Consider the following 15,861-nt stretch of genomic DNA (forward strand, 5'->3'; position numbering starts at 1 on the left):
ATTGATGTTGCTCTTAGCCGAACAATCCACTGATGGTACGAACGTTTATGGTCGGTCAATGCGGTGTATTCCAATAAGCCAATTCTCTGGAGGAACTGGAAGGAGTTTGGGAAGCTGTGGGAGAAGTTCAGAAGGCACCACGACCATGACGCCCAGACGGAATGCTCCAGAACAACAATTGCCATCAATTATCACAGAATTGATATTAATTGGATTTTAGTGGACTCGTTGTTCGACCGGCGAACCGTGTTTGGATCGAATTTGTTGCTCTCTTGACTTTGACACAACTGGCGATGTACCGAGGTTGGTAGAATGGGGTGGTTTGGAGTTTTGGTTTAGACAGTGTTAGGCACCTGTTTTCCTTTGTCCGAACAAATACCAAATACTCACAATAGTGGTAAATGAAGAGGAAACAATACTGTAGCTCCAAACAAAAAAACAGGGAAGTTTAAACTAGTTTATACACTTTGTCATCCTCAACTAGGCCAAACATGAAATAGTTACAGCGGAAAGGTTTTTACCCCAAATTCGAAACAAGTCTAAAAACAGCTTCACTGCGTGCTTGCGTTTTGTAGTTTATCTCAATCGCGCCTAGACCAGCTGGAAAAACCAGATGCTACTGAACCGCCTTTTGAAACTTCCAAACCGTACCGCTTTTAAGACAGGAGTGTACAAAATTAGAGCAGCAACAAGCAAAAACACCGCCATAACCATTTCGTCATCGTTATCGAGGAGGATCGAATAATTTTCGCCCCACATTTCGGCCCTTGTTTTGTCGAGGTTTTCAGTGTCTGTGAAAGGAACACCAGTCGATGGTTGGCAGTGGAGCGGTAAATCGGACCCGTCAGTGTACAAAAGAAAGAAACGTGATGCACTTTGGAAAAGGGTCAGCCAGACGATGGAGTGATCTGTTTTTATTCATCCTTCAATTTCTTTGGAGGTTTTCTCTGTAAAGAGATAAACTGTTCATTATCGGATAGGGAACGGATATACAGGGTTTTTCTATTCAGTTTAGACTAGCGGCACACTTTTTCCTGCTCGGCGCACTTGATTTTTAGCAATCAGCATGTTTTTTTTGCCTACCCGTGTCAAAAATCAAGTGCGCAGAGCAGGAAAAAGTGTGCGGCTAGTCAAAACTGAATCGAAAAACCCTGTAATGCTTGTTGAAGAGATTGCTTCAAATGCCTTAGATGCTTTGGTTGATGATTGCACTTATGATTTACAGTCTTACCAATGGAAATCATTAAAACTCGCTTATAAGTTCTAGTCATTAATGTTAGGTATTTTTGGATTTTTATTGTTTTGAAGAGCTGGTGGATGTTCTAATGCATTTTGGAGTTCCTTTCGATAAATAAGATATGTAAAAGTCTTATATTAACTGCTATAGACTAATATAACCTCAAAACACTATGTGGTTCAAAGCAACTGGACCGGTAAAATTAACTGGCCTAGTAGTTCTAGTGTCAAATATGCCACGGAATTGAAGATAATCCATCAGATTATTGATTCTTCGTAACCCTGGTAATTCACGATTATAACTCAAACTGAGGTTCTCGTATAGCAATCAAATTTTCTTATTTGCCTGAATTTAGTACAATTGACTCACTGAGCTGTCAAGCAAACTCCTGCGTGTATGCAAAGAGATATTCTTCCTGTTCTCCTGATCTCCAGAAAAGGAGATCTTATTGGGGCCACAGCGGGTAATTACGCGAGTTGGGCATCTGTCAGAACTTGTGCTAAATCCCATATTAGTCGTTACCAGTCAATTAGTTGAAGCTATTGTATAGAAAAAAAGAAGAACATTCTCACGAAAGTCGTATAATATTACCAATATGAATGAAAACCCCCAAAACGGAAGCGTGTGAAATTTTGCTTAACTTTGTTTAATATCCCATAACCATACTCATCATGTGGTCACTGGGCCGATGGACAGACGTCGAGATAAGAAACGGAAAACATTAAACGGTGCTAATAAAACGCTACAACAGGATGGTCACATTAATGGTCGTTTAATTTCCACACTTAATTAAAACCAAAGCATAACATTCACTTTCCACGTGCGCCTGTGAAGAGCACTTTTCCGCTCCGATGACTTTGGTGAAATTGCGGCAGAAGAAGCGCAGCAAAAGAAAAGCGCTAAAAGTGCATACATTTCACCGGTGTTACATTGTGTTAAAGTGACTCTATCGCACCGTAAACAGCATACGGTGGATAAATACGGTGTAAAATAGGGAAGGTGAATGAGCAATTGGCGTTTGACTTGCCGGCGACGTGCCAATCAAACTTGTGTGTGAACCATTTGAAGAAGCGAATAAAACAGCCAAAGGCGAAGATGATCTTTCGGTTTTGATTTGTGAGTTAATTGTTGATGAGATGAAACACTAAAGATGTACCCCGTCTTTGCACAGAAGGTGACGAAGGTGGTTTAATAATTTTACCCAAAAACCGTCTGACAAATTAAAACCACCAAACGGCGGCTACAATAGCTTCGAATATGATCACGTTTCTGCAACAGAATCTTCCATTCCATCGTCCTTCCTCTCCGGCGATGGTCGATCAATTTAGTCAATTTTATTCAATTATTCGCTTACAGAAGTGTGCGCCTGAGTGGGAAGAATCGAGGCGTTTTAAATGGAATGGTTTTTCCTCCATTTATGGCAAACAGTAGACAGCAAAGGAAAAGAAAAACTGTGAATTATCTATCTCGCTTCTTTGTTTTTTTTTACATTGCTTCACCGTATCTACCGACATCTGGTTTTGACAAATTTTCCATCCACGCCAGACCGCGTCGTCAGCTGGCTGCTTCCAGCGTTTACATAAATTGAGCTAAGACAAGCAGCCGATTGGATAATTCGCCTGGGAAATTGTTTTTCCTCGCTGGCGTGAGCTTCCGACTCGCGAGGGGAGCTAATTTTTTATGAAACCTTCACGATGTACGATTAAACAGTGTTTCACTTTTTTCAGCTTCCCTTTTTGGAGGGTTGGAATCAAGTTGTAGCTGGCAAGATAGCGATTAATTGAGCGATGAAACAACAAGCCACCCGTCGGCTGTCAACGAGCTGTGACAGGAGTTAATTGTAGTGAATAGTTTGTATTATTTTATATTTAACCTATCAAAACACCTGAAATGTTCACATAAATCATCCTTTTTAGGGTGTATAACTATGTAAATTTTGTATTCATCAAGTACATTTAGTGAGCTATGGCAGAATTATCAGTGATCTATAACAGGGGTTTCGGATTCAAGTGGAATTTAAGTTGTAACAATATCTGGATTCGTTTCAAGTTGAAGTTGAATATGTGGAGAAGTAGATGTAAGGTCTTTACCCCTTTCTTGAGCTTTTGTAAGATGACATAGATTCTAAGTAAAAGCTTTCTTATCTTCAATACTTGTAAAGCTTTCCAACATGACAGCTGCGTCAGTTGAGAATGTTTTGAGTCGAAGAAATTCCCCACATTGCGTAGAATTCCACTTCTACTTCAAAAAATTCGAGTTCAACTTGAAATGAATTTCGAATCGTCTTGAACTTCATAACTTTGAACTCGAAAGTTCTGTATATCTTTACTTTATTATGTTGAGGATAATTCAGTCAAGTCTCCTGCTTTACTGCTACTTGAGATCATAACTTCAGGAGATTTATTTATTTTCCAGTTTTCTGTGACTATATGAACTTCGGATGAGATTTAGTATCAGTATTGTCATTATGAAAATCGGCATCATTACCAATAAATCTGAGGTTCAGCATACTTCGGGATAATTAATCGAATGCTAAAGGTTATGTCTAAGGGAAATGTTTTGCAATTACTTGCGAAATTCAATTTTTTTCCCCTCAAAGTTCAAGTGTTTAATAGGTTGTGTCGATTATTACAATAAAAGATCCATTAAGAAGGGCAGTTTACTGGAATATTGCCTTCATGATTGGATGCACTCTCTTCCATTGCTTCGTATGTTACTCCAAATGGGTACGACAACTACTTCAGTAATACAACTTTTCACTGAGCCTCCTATCTAACCAGAAGGATGACAGACCGAGACATACGATAGGAAATGAAAATTGCAACCCCAATACCAATGGAATTGCAGATTAGGTGACCCGAATATTCCCGTCCAGCAGCCCGGAACAACTATTATTTCCCTGTCGCGAAAGAAACCGGTCAATGTTGGGACCACTCGGTCACGATAGGGGCAGCAATTCGGATGGCTTTGATCTTCACCTTGCAGCAACAGCAGATTGCGTGTGAGGCAGGTCAGTGCATCATAAGCCCCTGTGGAAGCACCTTTTGTACCGATGCAGGTTTGCCTTTTTTTTCTCCTTCGCCAAACCAGTTCTGCAGTCCTGGTGCAATGTCATTCATTCGGCTGCACCGACGTGATGTACCGCTACGTTTAGTGCACTGGGACAGGTTACAAAGGACCGGATCGCAACGGTTTGACCAACGGCGATTGCAAGGGCTTTCCTTCTGAGCTCATTTTAATCCCAAATGAATTCCGAACCGTGTACATTCCACGCCAACGAACCAAACTGCGAAAATCTTCGTAGACGTACGATTTGTTAGTTTATCGGTTTGTGTTAAAAAATTATTTTATTTTAATGATACAAATGAAAGAAATTCGTGTTTCCTTACGTATGAGACATTCATTTATCTACTTAGAAGCATGAACTATTTATGTAATAAAATAAGAACTTTTCCACTTATTGTTATTGTATTTAAAGATGCCTGTAATAAAACTTTAACAAAACAGATTCATAAAAACACAAAACACCACACTCATTTGTAAGAATTGTTGAAAAACTTCCTCCCGTCCTCATGGATGTTGTTACACAATTTTATGCAAAAAATTTCCATTGTTTTGTACCATTTGCCTTTTCGATTTTACTACCAAAAAAGGAGCTGGCTTCGGTGGTGAAATTATTCCTCCACCAGTTGGTATTTTTATTTCACGGAAGTAACCATAAAGTTAGCATTATGCGTCAACATAAAAGTTACAACCTTCGATGGTATACCGGTACAAAAAACATTTCCTATCGTACCTTCACATTCCGGAAGCTTCCGGCTGTTTCGTCCTGTTGCGAAAGGATACGGAAAACTCACTACAAAAGCCTTGCAACTGTATGCAGGGAAAGCGCTTTTCGCCCAAGTGCAACATGTCATGTGTCCCCGTTTATAAGGGTGAATGTATTAATGTACAATGGTTTCATTTACTGTGCGATTGATATTTACTCTTAATAATGCATGAATATTAAAGTAATTGCATGGAAAATGGTTTTCATCATGTACCATTGAACCCCAGCAGTTGTGCATTAAGAGTAATATTTATGTTGCATTGTTTACTTTTCGGATCAGGTGTAATTCATGAAACGTGACAATGTGCAATGAAATATAGCTTCAGTTGTTGGATTTTTCCGGGGTCTGAAGAATGCATCATTTCCCAAAAAAAAACACTCATACGCTTCCGACGTGCGTCCCTAATGACAATAAACGTTGGACCAACTTATTCAACCATACATGTATGCTAACGGGGAAAACTTTGCAGAAAACTGGAAATCTTCTAACTTTCCCATAAAAAGAAAACAAAACTATGACTGCAATGCACAGATGCATTTCCTTGACTGTGGAACACAGACCCTCCATGGTTGTGTCCAATGATTTATGGTGTTTGTTCCCTACCTTACAACACCTCTAGGGACACATTCATCTTCATTATTAAATTGTGGCATTTATTACATTAGGTATTAATCCCTTCGCGTAGTTAGCTTTAGTGGAAACTATTCTACTGATCAGCTGTTTAAAGTTGAGAGCTTTTTTATTGAGAGCTAACTTATAAGAATTGTACCAACTTGACCTACTAGCATCGATGACTCAGTAACGCGTTACCAGTTACTTGTAGTTACATTGCAGATAAAACGAATTAAATTCATAATCTACTTCCCTTTTTAATTCCACAACAACTAAATTAGTAATATTTTTTTTAACGCAATGAATCATAATCGTTTTGTAGTTTTTTGAGAAATGTCACAAATCGAATCAAACAACGGGGGCTCGCGACTTGTTCCACCGTGGTTTAACCGATGATTCACGCAGGTTGCTCGTTTGCTGGTCATTTTCTTCGGAAGCTTACTCATCGCGGGCAATTGGCCGATGGCATGTATTGAAGCATGTGCAAAAGACACACAAAGCCACCGAAAAACCTCTAAATTCTTCATTCTCTAATGATGCCTGATGACGCATTAATGATGCTGCTTATTATTTTGACTTTTTGTTTGTAAAAGAACACAAAAATAATGTATTTCTTATAAAAACTAATTTTAGAAATAGTTTTATTTAATTTAAAAAAAAATACAGAGTACCTTCTACCAGAGTACCAGAGTAGAGACATCACAAACATGTTTCACATCATCCCTCAAAATGGGACACGAGTGACTGCAGCACGACAAATGCACAATGGTTAACATTGCAGCAAAACTGCATTCCTTCTACATGTTGCACCAGCACCAATTTGCTATTACCTTAAGTCGGCCTAACCCGACAAAACCGGAACCGACCGTCAGGGATCCTACATTGAAGGGTTGTGTGCCGCAGAGTTCCACATATGTTTTGCTGTACCTTTTTTTGTAATTTATTAGATCCCGATCGTACGGTGAGCTATTTTCCTTTTTATAACAAATTGATTTGTTGTGCAAACGACCGGGTTTTCCCGCCGGTGATGAAACTGTTTTACTTTTATTTTGTTTTGCTGCAGTTCAGTGAAGAGTTGGCGATTGTGTCAGCTTCAATCACATCTTCAGACATAATCCTATCTCGAAGCAACGTAATGGAAACCGTAGCTTGATTAAGACCTCTGGCGTGTAAGATACCGAGCAACCGGCTCGTACTCTGTAACGTCGATAAAATGCTCTTTTGCTGTCGGAAATATACGACAAGGATGCAATTTTCAAACCGAACACAGGGTGGTGAGGAAAAACCGGTGACCTGTTTCTTCGTGTATTAGATACGGGAAAAGCACACGCGAGATATAAAAAGCAGAGCGAGAGATCGGGGATGGGAAATGGATTGAACGAGAGAAGAAAAGCGATTGAAAATCGTGCTTCACAGAGGGTGCCGGTCGTTTGGCTACTATTACTGTTTTATCCTCTTCAAGGTTCGTGTAGCTAGGATATTTGGTGGGTTTTGCTACTAGCGGAACCATCCATAAAACAAATCCTTCCGGTCACCATCCCGAACTTCTTGTGTGCAGTGTTTCGTAATCCTTTTTTTTTTGACTTCCCCATCGTCCATTTTATCGGATCCTTTTATTTTGCTACTAAATTTTTCGTCTTTGTGCTGCACTCGTGCGCTTGCAGCACGATAATAATGTGGAAACTGGGGAAAGGAAAACTCAAGTAGCGGAAGTGTGGAAATTGTCGCCTTTCGTTTAGAAGCTTCAATTCACACCAAATTCCTTTTTTGTTAAATAAAGGTCTCTCTCTTTCTCTGTTTTTTTGGGCAATCCTTGGAGAACGTCCTTATAGGTTGGTCCCTTTCATTTGAACAGTGAGGCAACAACTTTAATAGTTAAACTTCCACGTGAAGGACTTTTGATTGTGTTTTTTTTTTGTTGTTTTGTTTCTGTGGAAATTGCGATCTTTTCGTACAAAGAAGAAAATGGAACGGAAAATGAAACAAGTTTTCCGAATAGAATCCGGTACCAGAAAGTTTTGTTCCGTACATTCGACTATTTGCTATTATGCGCTATCAACATTTCGTTGTGGAAGGTTAGTGACTTTTATTGGTTGGTTGTTTTCCCGGAGAAAAATCAATTTGTTGTAGCAATTTGTTTTACATTATATAAACTTTCATAGCACATTTTTGGGGAAAAGATAGGGAAAATAATTATGAAGAATAGTTAGAAGAAAATACTTAGAACATTAAATTGTCTGTAGCTTTTTTAATTTTATAATCAACTCAAAACGCTAATCGATTGCAACCAGACTCTTAGTTTGACTAATAACTCCAACCCATATGATACAAAACTTGTTCACATTTATTGTTTGAAGCTCCAGACAAAAAACACGATACCAGATGCGCTTAGCAAAAATGCACAAATGCCAAAAGCGTTTCGTGACTTCGTTTGACTTCACTTGTGCAGTGCACGAAAGGAAAATCGCACCTTTGGCCCAGACTGAACAGTGTGGAAGGTGTCCGCGCATGAACATGGCCGTCGAAAGGATGCGAATACGCGAGCAAACGACCAAGTGGCAGGATGCCTTCGCTTCCGGAATAATGATCTTTGAGCACACCCCCCACGTGTCTACACCCCGGCGCCTGGTCTGGTTTGAACTCCTTTTTCCGAACTCGATTTGCAGGAGTGTGGGCATTATCCTTGCACCGGGTAACAAACTCATTGTGGGTGGGAATTACGAACCGCGTCTGCAAGGATGCCGGGATGAAGAATGCATTTGCCAGCGAAGAGTGCAAAAAACGTGGAAGATTTCTTCGAACTTTTGCCAGACGTCTGGAGTGAAATGAATGACGGCGATAGAAGAAATTCCTTGCTCAGCGTACAATGCATTGCATCTGTACTTGCTCTTGGTTGTCTTTCTTAGCTATTTTATCAAACATCCCCGACCGCCATGGTGCATAACCACCCACCAGCATCATGTTGATCATGTAGCCGGGCGTCTCCTATGTAATCGATTTGGTCGGTCAGAAAAGGAGGACTGCGAAACAGACATGCGACTTTCATTCGGCAATTCGGACGATGCACTTCTCATCTCCAACTTAACTTGTGAGGACATTCTTCGTCTGGAAGCACGAGTAGCTATGAAGCAAAAATAGGGAAGAGAAAGTTACCGTCCTCGTTCAATGTTCGATGTTCGAAACTGGATGTTCATAGAACAAGCATGTCGTGGCATAAGTAACAAATAGTGCAGTGGGAATTAAATCATTCTTGTAAGCTGTTTTAAAATAACAATACGTAATATAAATCTAGCCAAACACGAAGTTTTAATACAATAAGTCAATAATGTAACCGCTACGAGAGAACTTGTGACGGCAACAAATAATTAATGACAATGGAGATACAACAAAAAAATGCATTGACGCTTCGTGTGCCAAATCGTGTTACTTTAATTATCGCTCCAAAGGAAGCAACCCATTCCCAACGCAGGAGTAGAGCCGTCAGTAAGAAACGCTTAACTGCAATCGATCGCTTTAGTCACTTTTAGCATCATTTGTCTTGCTTCATACAATGTGAGAAAACGGTTAGGAAGCGCATTGATTATAGGAAACACACTGTCGTCGTCCGTACGAATGGAAGGAAGTGGAATTTTAAATTCCTCATCAATCGCTGCCTCGTAACAGTTCGTGATCGATGGGCAGAGGAGATGTATTTTTTGTTTTTGTTTCAACATCAATTCGATACTCCACCGACGATGATTGGCCTTAACATGTTGAATAGATCACATCTGCTTGCGATTTCGAACTTGAGTGTCTTGAAGGTTTGACCTAGGTTAAGTTATGTTTCCCATCCCCAGTGCCAAATAAATCCTTCTGCGTGATTCATCCTGGTTTCAATGTATTGCTCAATATTTGCTCAATTTTTTGACAGATACCATCATACTCCGTCACTAAATGCTTAGCAATTGTCATGTTTGCGAACGCATTAAAATATATCAGTTTATAAAATTTTGCTAAATTTCAACAAAAAAAGCTAATACCTTCCTAAGACCTTAGGAAATTTTCAAATTTTTATATTTTTTTTATTTTTTTATAATTTTTTATTCTTTTTTTTTTCATTTAAAGCATTATTTAAGTGAAAAGAAACTTATTTCAACCAATTCGTATTTAAAGAAATCAATTTAAAAATTTTTCCTAAATTTCCTGAAAAAGGGACATTTTCAAATTTTTAATTTTTTTTTATTTTTTTATTTTTTCTTATTCTTTTTTGTATTTAAAGCATTATTTGAATGAAAAGCAACTTATTTCTAACAATTTGCAGTAAAAGAAATCAATTTATAAAATTTTGCTAAATTTCCCAAAAAAAACTAAGGCTATAGCCTTAGGAAAATTTTCAAATTTTTATTTTTTTTAAATTTTTTTATTATTTCTTATTCTTTTTTGTATTTAAAGCATTAATTGAATGAAAAGAAACGTATTTCAACAAATTCGCATTAAAATACATCAATTTTTAAATTTTGCTAAATTTCACCAAAAACAAAAGGTAAAGCAAATTTATAGATTTTTTTTAATTTTTTTATTATTTTTATTATTTTAAGATTCAAGCTTTCTAATTTGAATCAAAACAGACCCGAATGTTGAAGTATTTTCTTGAAGTTGAAGTTTTTTAATTCACAATTTTTAAAGCTTTCCGATACAAGCAGATTCCGTCACTCGAGAAAGCATTAATCGCGAAAGGGAAAATAGGAAAGGATTCCAAATCTACCTTAACACATTCCAGTTTAACTTGAAAATAATCCAGAAATGGTTTCAACTTTACCATTTGAACTCAAAAAACCCTGTAATCTTGTGTGTCTTTAATGAGAAAAAATAATCAAGCTGCTACTCAAATCTCCTATTGTTTCCAGGAACTTTACTGATTACAGATTTGGAATTGAGGATGCTAGACTTCTTATGTAGCGAGTTGTGTCTATGAAATACCTTGGTAACTTTGTAATATATACTAGTATTCTATATATTAGCCGTCGTCCAAAACTCAATGTACAGTACGTCCGATCGATGTAGTATGTTGGTTTGAATTGATGCTCGAATTAAATTTAATTACATCTGCCCTTTTCCCTTTACACGCTTAGAACTTACTAGGTGCATGTAGAGTCTTAAAAGCTGACAATCTGGAAACCATGTTCGGGTCATCTCCCGGAGGAAAACAAGAACGAAACACATAAAATATTATGAGACGTGTAGCATGGGAGCCACAATGCTTATGCTAACCGACCGGGAGGACAATACGCATGTTAAATTTGCAGCCGGGCGCACATGTACGCACAGCTAAATGCTGGTGAACCGTTTGTTAATAATCACCTCTTCAAGATGTGTCAGTAGGACTTCGGGCACGAATGTTGGGTGTGCATTATGTCACGCATTATGGGCCCCGTATGCCTTTTGTCTTCAATTACAACGCTCCACAGTACAATGGGGATGTATGTAAGATGCATCCCGATGTAAGATGCATTATTGGTTAGCTTTACGATGGGAGATGAAAAGAAAACGCCCAAAAGCCAAAATACATGCTCCACCAGGGGAGGGTTCCACTGCCTTCATATGCAGCTAATTATTATGCATGTTTAGTGCTTATCCAGCGATACGCTGGACAGGTGCAGTCCCGGTGTGCATACGCGCGTAGCTGAGAAAATGTTGCGTTGCACGCATTCAGGCACAACATTAAATACAACAAAACAACATTGCCCCCTTCTGGTGCGTTCGGGGCTACTGCAAACCCCGTTCGCAACAAACAAGATCAACTCCGAAAAGATGCATTACTCGACCCACTTTAGCGGCTTAACTCATACCGGACGATGAGCTGTGTGAACTGTAATCTGTATGTTAATGTAGCTTCCCCCTTTTGCTACGGTTTTCTCCAGCTGTGCTGCCCTGGAAATCCATCCCAGATTAAAACATGGCACATTGGGGAGAAAACGCACCTGCACAACAACAAAATCTGTGTCAGAATCCAGTGCAAGTGCAATTTAAAATGTATGTTGTTGCATGTAGTTTGTATGTTTGTTAGTTTTTTTTTCGCACCATACGCATTATCTCGCCTTTGTGTACGTTCCGATCAAACTGTTTTTCTGCACAACAACTGCTCTGATATACATTACCAGCCCGGTTCACAGTATACACTGGACATGGCGAAGAGTGATATTTATTCTGGCCGAACTAGAACACCGCCGATGCGAATCTCCTGCCCGATGGTGAACTATTTTATTGCTGAGAAACAGGCTACACTTTTCTCTTTTGATCCACTTTTGGTTTGAAGTTTTTTTTTTGCTAGACAAGTGAGAGTTTTATTAAGTTAGTTTAGAATTAATTATTTCTTTAGCAAATTTTGGTTTAGTAAACCAAATAAGAATATGTTTTAACAATATTAATAATATTACAGCTTCAAAAGAATGAACTCACTGTGAGAAGCTTAAAGCTTGGAATGCAATTATAACATTACGATCGAAATGCTATACAAAGCGGGACCCACATAACAGCTCCCAACGCGTTCGGTGCAGATTTCATACCAAATTCGCCGACCTTTTGTGTTTTTCGCTTTCAGTGTGCAGCGTAATGCAATTTGTAATCGCGTGGGGACTCAGCCAGCGAAGATTGTGCTCAGGTGACCTGGGTGCACCATTCCCGAACGCATTTCCCGCAATGCCGGGCTAATGAGCAAAAGTAATTAAAACCCCGCGTCTTTGGTGCATTTCATCAGAACAACGTAATCAGCTGCACTGATTTTATCATTTATGTAACGTTTATTAGCGTGCGTATTGGGGATGCCAACCCTCCGTGTGTGGCGTTTTGGTTTTGTAGGTGTAAATTAAATACTAATAAGCTTATTTTTATTTTGCAAATCTTATTTTATATCATTTTCCCATGGAAAAATGCACGAAGAAGCTCTTTTGGTACATTTGGTTTCATGATTTTTTTTTAATTATTTAATATTTAGAACATATCTAAAAAGAAAAAAAAAACCAACACTATTAAAAAATATTTTCCATTTCCCATTATTCCATATTGTGACTAATGCAAAAGCTGGCAGAGTTCCAAAAATTGGTAACCTCCATTCTAGTGCCATTACTTTCGAAACGAGCTTTAAATATCTAACTCTAAAAGTGGTCAAACACAGCGTAGTATGGATTTAATTCCAAACGACAAATCAATATCGGACAAAGTTTTTAAAACAAAAAAAAAACGTCAAATAAATCACTCCACTCTTAATCAGTGGACTGTCATTGTTTCCGTAGGAAATATTGTATATTTCCTACAAAAAAAGTTCCATGAGTAGAAAATAGAATGGGAATGTAATTTTAAACCGCATCGGTCCGCTTCTCCATTTCAAAAGTGGCACCGATATGGAATCATCAATCTTCGTCGCAAGTAACGTGTTGAAACGGACTTGTGTTGTTTCACGTTTTTTCCCACCCCAAAAACTCCTCGCCATATCATTGCGAACAAAAACTAAAAATCCATTTCAATCACCAGTGCATCACCACTGTTTGCTCCAATGCTCCACCACCAGAATGTGGCGCCTCTGGGGTTGACCACACAGCCAGTGCTTTCCTTAACTGCATACAATCCGCAGTATCCTTTTGATACGATTCAGACCAGCCCCATTGGCCCCATGTGTACCGTGAACCGTTTTGTGCAAAACTGCATTTGGAAATTGCATTCAAATGGATCCCAATCACGCACACCAAATTGATAGCCTGTGTGGAAAGGAGAAAAAAATGGAGAGAAACAATAATATATACAATGGCAGGTTACCCGGTTCCGGAACGGAAAGGTAAAGGTCTGGGTGAGTCGGAAGGAAAAAGGTTAAATCAAATCTCCTTTACGTGACATCTAGCAGCGAGGGTGAGGTTTTTGCCACTATGATTTATGATACACCGGGGACAGTTTATTGTACGGCACTACGGCTATATTGTTGTCACAAGGATTGTGCATAGATTTACATACACATAGAATTTGAATATCTCCAAGCTGTTCGACTTGGTTGAAAAGTTAGAAATGCTTTTTTCCAATATTAAATGTTAGTTCTTTCAATTTATTGTTTTCAAACGCATCAGTGAACCTGAAATGAAGTTACATTTCTGTCCTATCTTCCATCTTTGCAGCTCACAGAAGACGTCGCACGAAAGAAAAGCGAGTACCAGAAGCATTTAGATTACTACAAACTGCTGCGGGGTCGGTTTGAGGAACACATCAAATGTAAGTCAGTGCTCTTGTACTTTACCCGAGTTCTCTGTACAGTCACTTGTATCCCTTTGTCGTACCATTGTTGCCGGCAAACACTGTTTGTTTATTGTTAAAGTTGAAACTCCATCCGCTTCGCTTCCATTTTCAGCCGGTCGGTCCGGACGGAAGCTGGACGATGTCATCGACAAGTACCAGAAGGCGTGCCGGAAGCTGCACCAAGCACATAACGAGTACGTCCTGCTCATCACCGAGGCGGTCGAGGTGGAAAAGGACTTTCGGACGATACTGCTACCCGGCCTGCTCGAGCACCAGCAATCCCTTCAGGAAGGTTTCATTCAAGCGTGGTAAGTAATGGACGGTGTGGTGGGTCCATTAAATACAGACGAGTCGCTACCACGGTTGCGGCTAGTCGACCGGAATTAGTCAGCAAATTATGCGCTGCTCGCGCGCCAGCGTCCGGGACCCCGAATAGCTCGAGAGTAATTTGGGATGGGATTGCCTGGAATTAATTTGATTAACATCCGGTCAAGAGGTGGATGATGCTGTGCATGGGTGAACTGGAGACTGGACTGGATGGAGGTGGAAAACTGAATCGCTATAGTCGGAGCTGTCGGTATCCCTGTCATGTTTACTTCCTGCGCCATTTCCATCGACGGTACAGTGAAATCATGCAAGCAATCTAATTTATGAAAGTCATGCCGGGCCGCTGGTTAGAACCTTAGTGTAAGGGACCGACTGTGCTTATCACGTAAATGCTTCATCGACAGTGATGAATTTGAATAATGTTGCTCACATTTCTTCGATCGTTATGATCACGGACGTGATTTGTTTAACTCGAAATAGTTATAGACAAAGGATAGGTTTCGAGAATAGGATCGTGGAAAAACTTTCAATAATAATTCCAGTTTTCTTGATCATTAATTTCTTCTAAAGAATTCTTTTATTCAATTTTCATTTGACATGCTCGTTTCAGGAGCAACCTGCTACAGGAGATTGCCAAGCTGAGTGACATGACGTCGGAAAAGTTCGTCGATATACAGCAGCGCATAGAGTCGAGCATAGCGGGAATAAACTCCACGGAGGAGTATCGTGAATTTACGGAGAAGCACAAAACCTCACCGACCGCACCGGTCATTTTCCAGTTCGACGAAAGCCTCGTCGAGGATAGCCTGGGTAAGCTGCAGGCTAACACGCTAACCGTAGACAACCTTACCGTGGATTGGCTGCGGGGCCGACAAACCGAACTCGAGGGTACGATCAAAGATCTGCAGGATCGGCAAAACAAACTGTGCGGTGATACGAATGGTGCGAATGGTGCTGCCGGTAGTAGTCCGGCGGTCAGTCCAGTAAGTACACCCGGTACGAAACCATCCACACCCATACTGAACGGTTCCAATAGCAATGGTGTGCTGGGCAAAGACCAAACTGGTAACAAGTAAGTATAGCAGTAAAGGAATGTGTACAGAGAAATATGAATCATGTTGACCGCTTTTCTTTGCTAAACACAGATCTTCCAAGGAGCTAAATACACTGCGCTGTCAAGAACGACAAACGCTCAAGCTGGTTGATATGATCCGATCGGCGCTAAATGAAGTTGGCTGTGAGGAGTTGCCGTCCGGTTGTGATGACCTATCCGTGGAACATCTAATCGAGAACAAAAAGTCTGTCAGTCAGGATCTTTCGGTAAGTGCGCACCAATGTTTGGCCACGTTTTGTTGTAACACATGCGTGATAGTTTTGAATGTCCGGGTTTTTATTACGCGAAACATTGACGAAAGTTGTAGATTTCATTACTCCCGTTTGTATTTGTTTATCATAATGCAACATTTGGAAGGTGATGGTTTATGTTGGCGGTTTTGATTTTGATTGGGAACTAACGTACAGCCAACCCTCTTCTGTTTCTTGCTGTTTCTATTCTCATTCTCACCTCAAATATCTTCATGGTCTTTCATGTTGGTG

The 15,861-nt window shown here is 39.7% G+C and overlaps 1 protein-coding gene across 7 annotated transcripts in view; it reads left to right on the forward strand.

Moving 5' to 3' along the window:
- Positions 1 to 15,861, forward strand: part of LOC125764907 (tyrosine-protein kinase Fer-like) — a 39,469-nt gene that overhangs the window by 14,201 nt on the left and 9,407 nt on the right. For all 7 annotated transcript variants that reach the window (XM_049429609.1, XM_049429607.1, XM_049429612.1 and 4 more), the window contains exons 4-7: positions 13,821 to 13,914; positions 14,051 to 14,246; positions 14,876 to 15,337; positions 15,411 to 15,585. In XM_049429609.1, coding sequence (XP_049285566.1) covers positions 13,821 to 13,914; positions 14,051 to 14,246; positions 14,876 to 15,337; positions 15,411 to 15,585 — 927 coding nt within the window. The remainder of the gene's footprint in view (positions 1 to 13,820; positions 13,915 to 14,050; positions 14,247 to 14,875; positions 15,338 to 15,410; positions 15,586 to 15,861) is intronic.

This window comes from Anopheles funestus, chromosome 2RL (genome assembly GCF_943734845.2).
Source record: "Anopheles funestus chromosome 2RL, idAnoFuneDA-416_04, whole genome shotgun sequence".
Taxonomy (NCBI): domain Eukaryota; kingdom Metazoa; phylum Arthropoda; class Insecta; order Diptera; family Culicidae; genus Anopheles; species Anopheles funestus.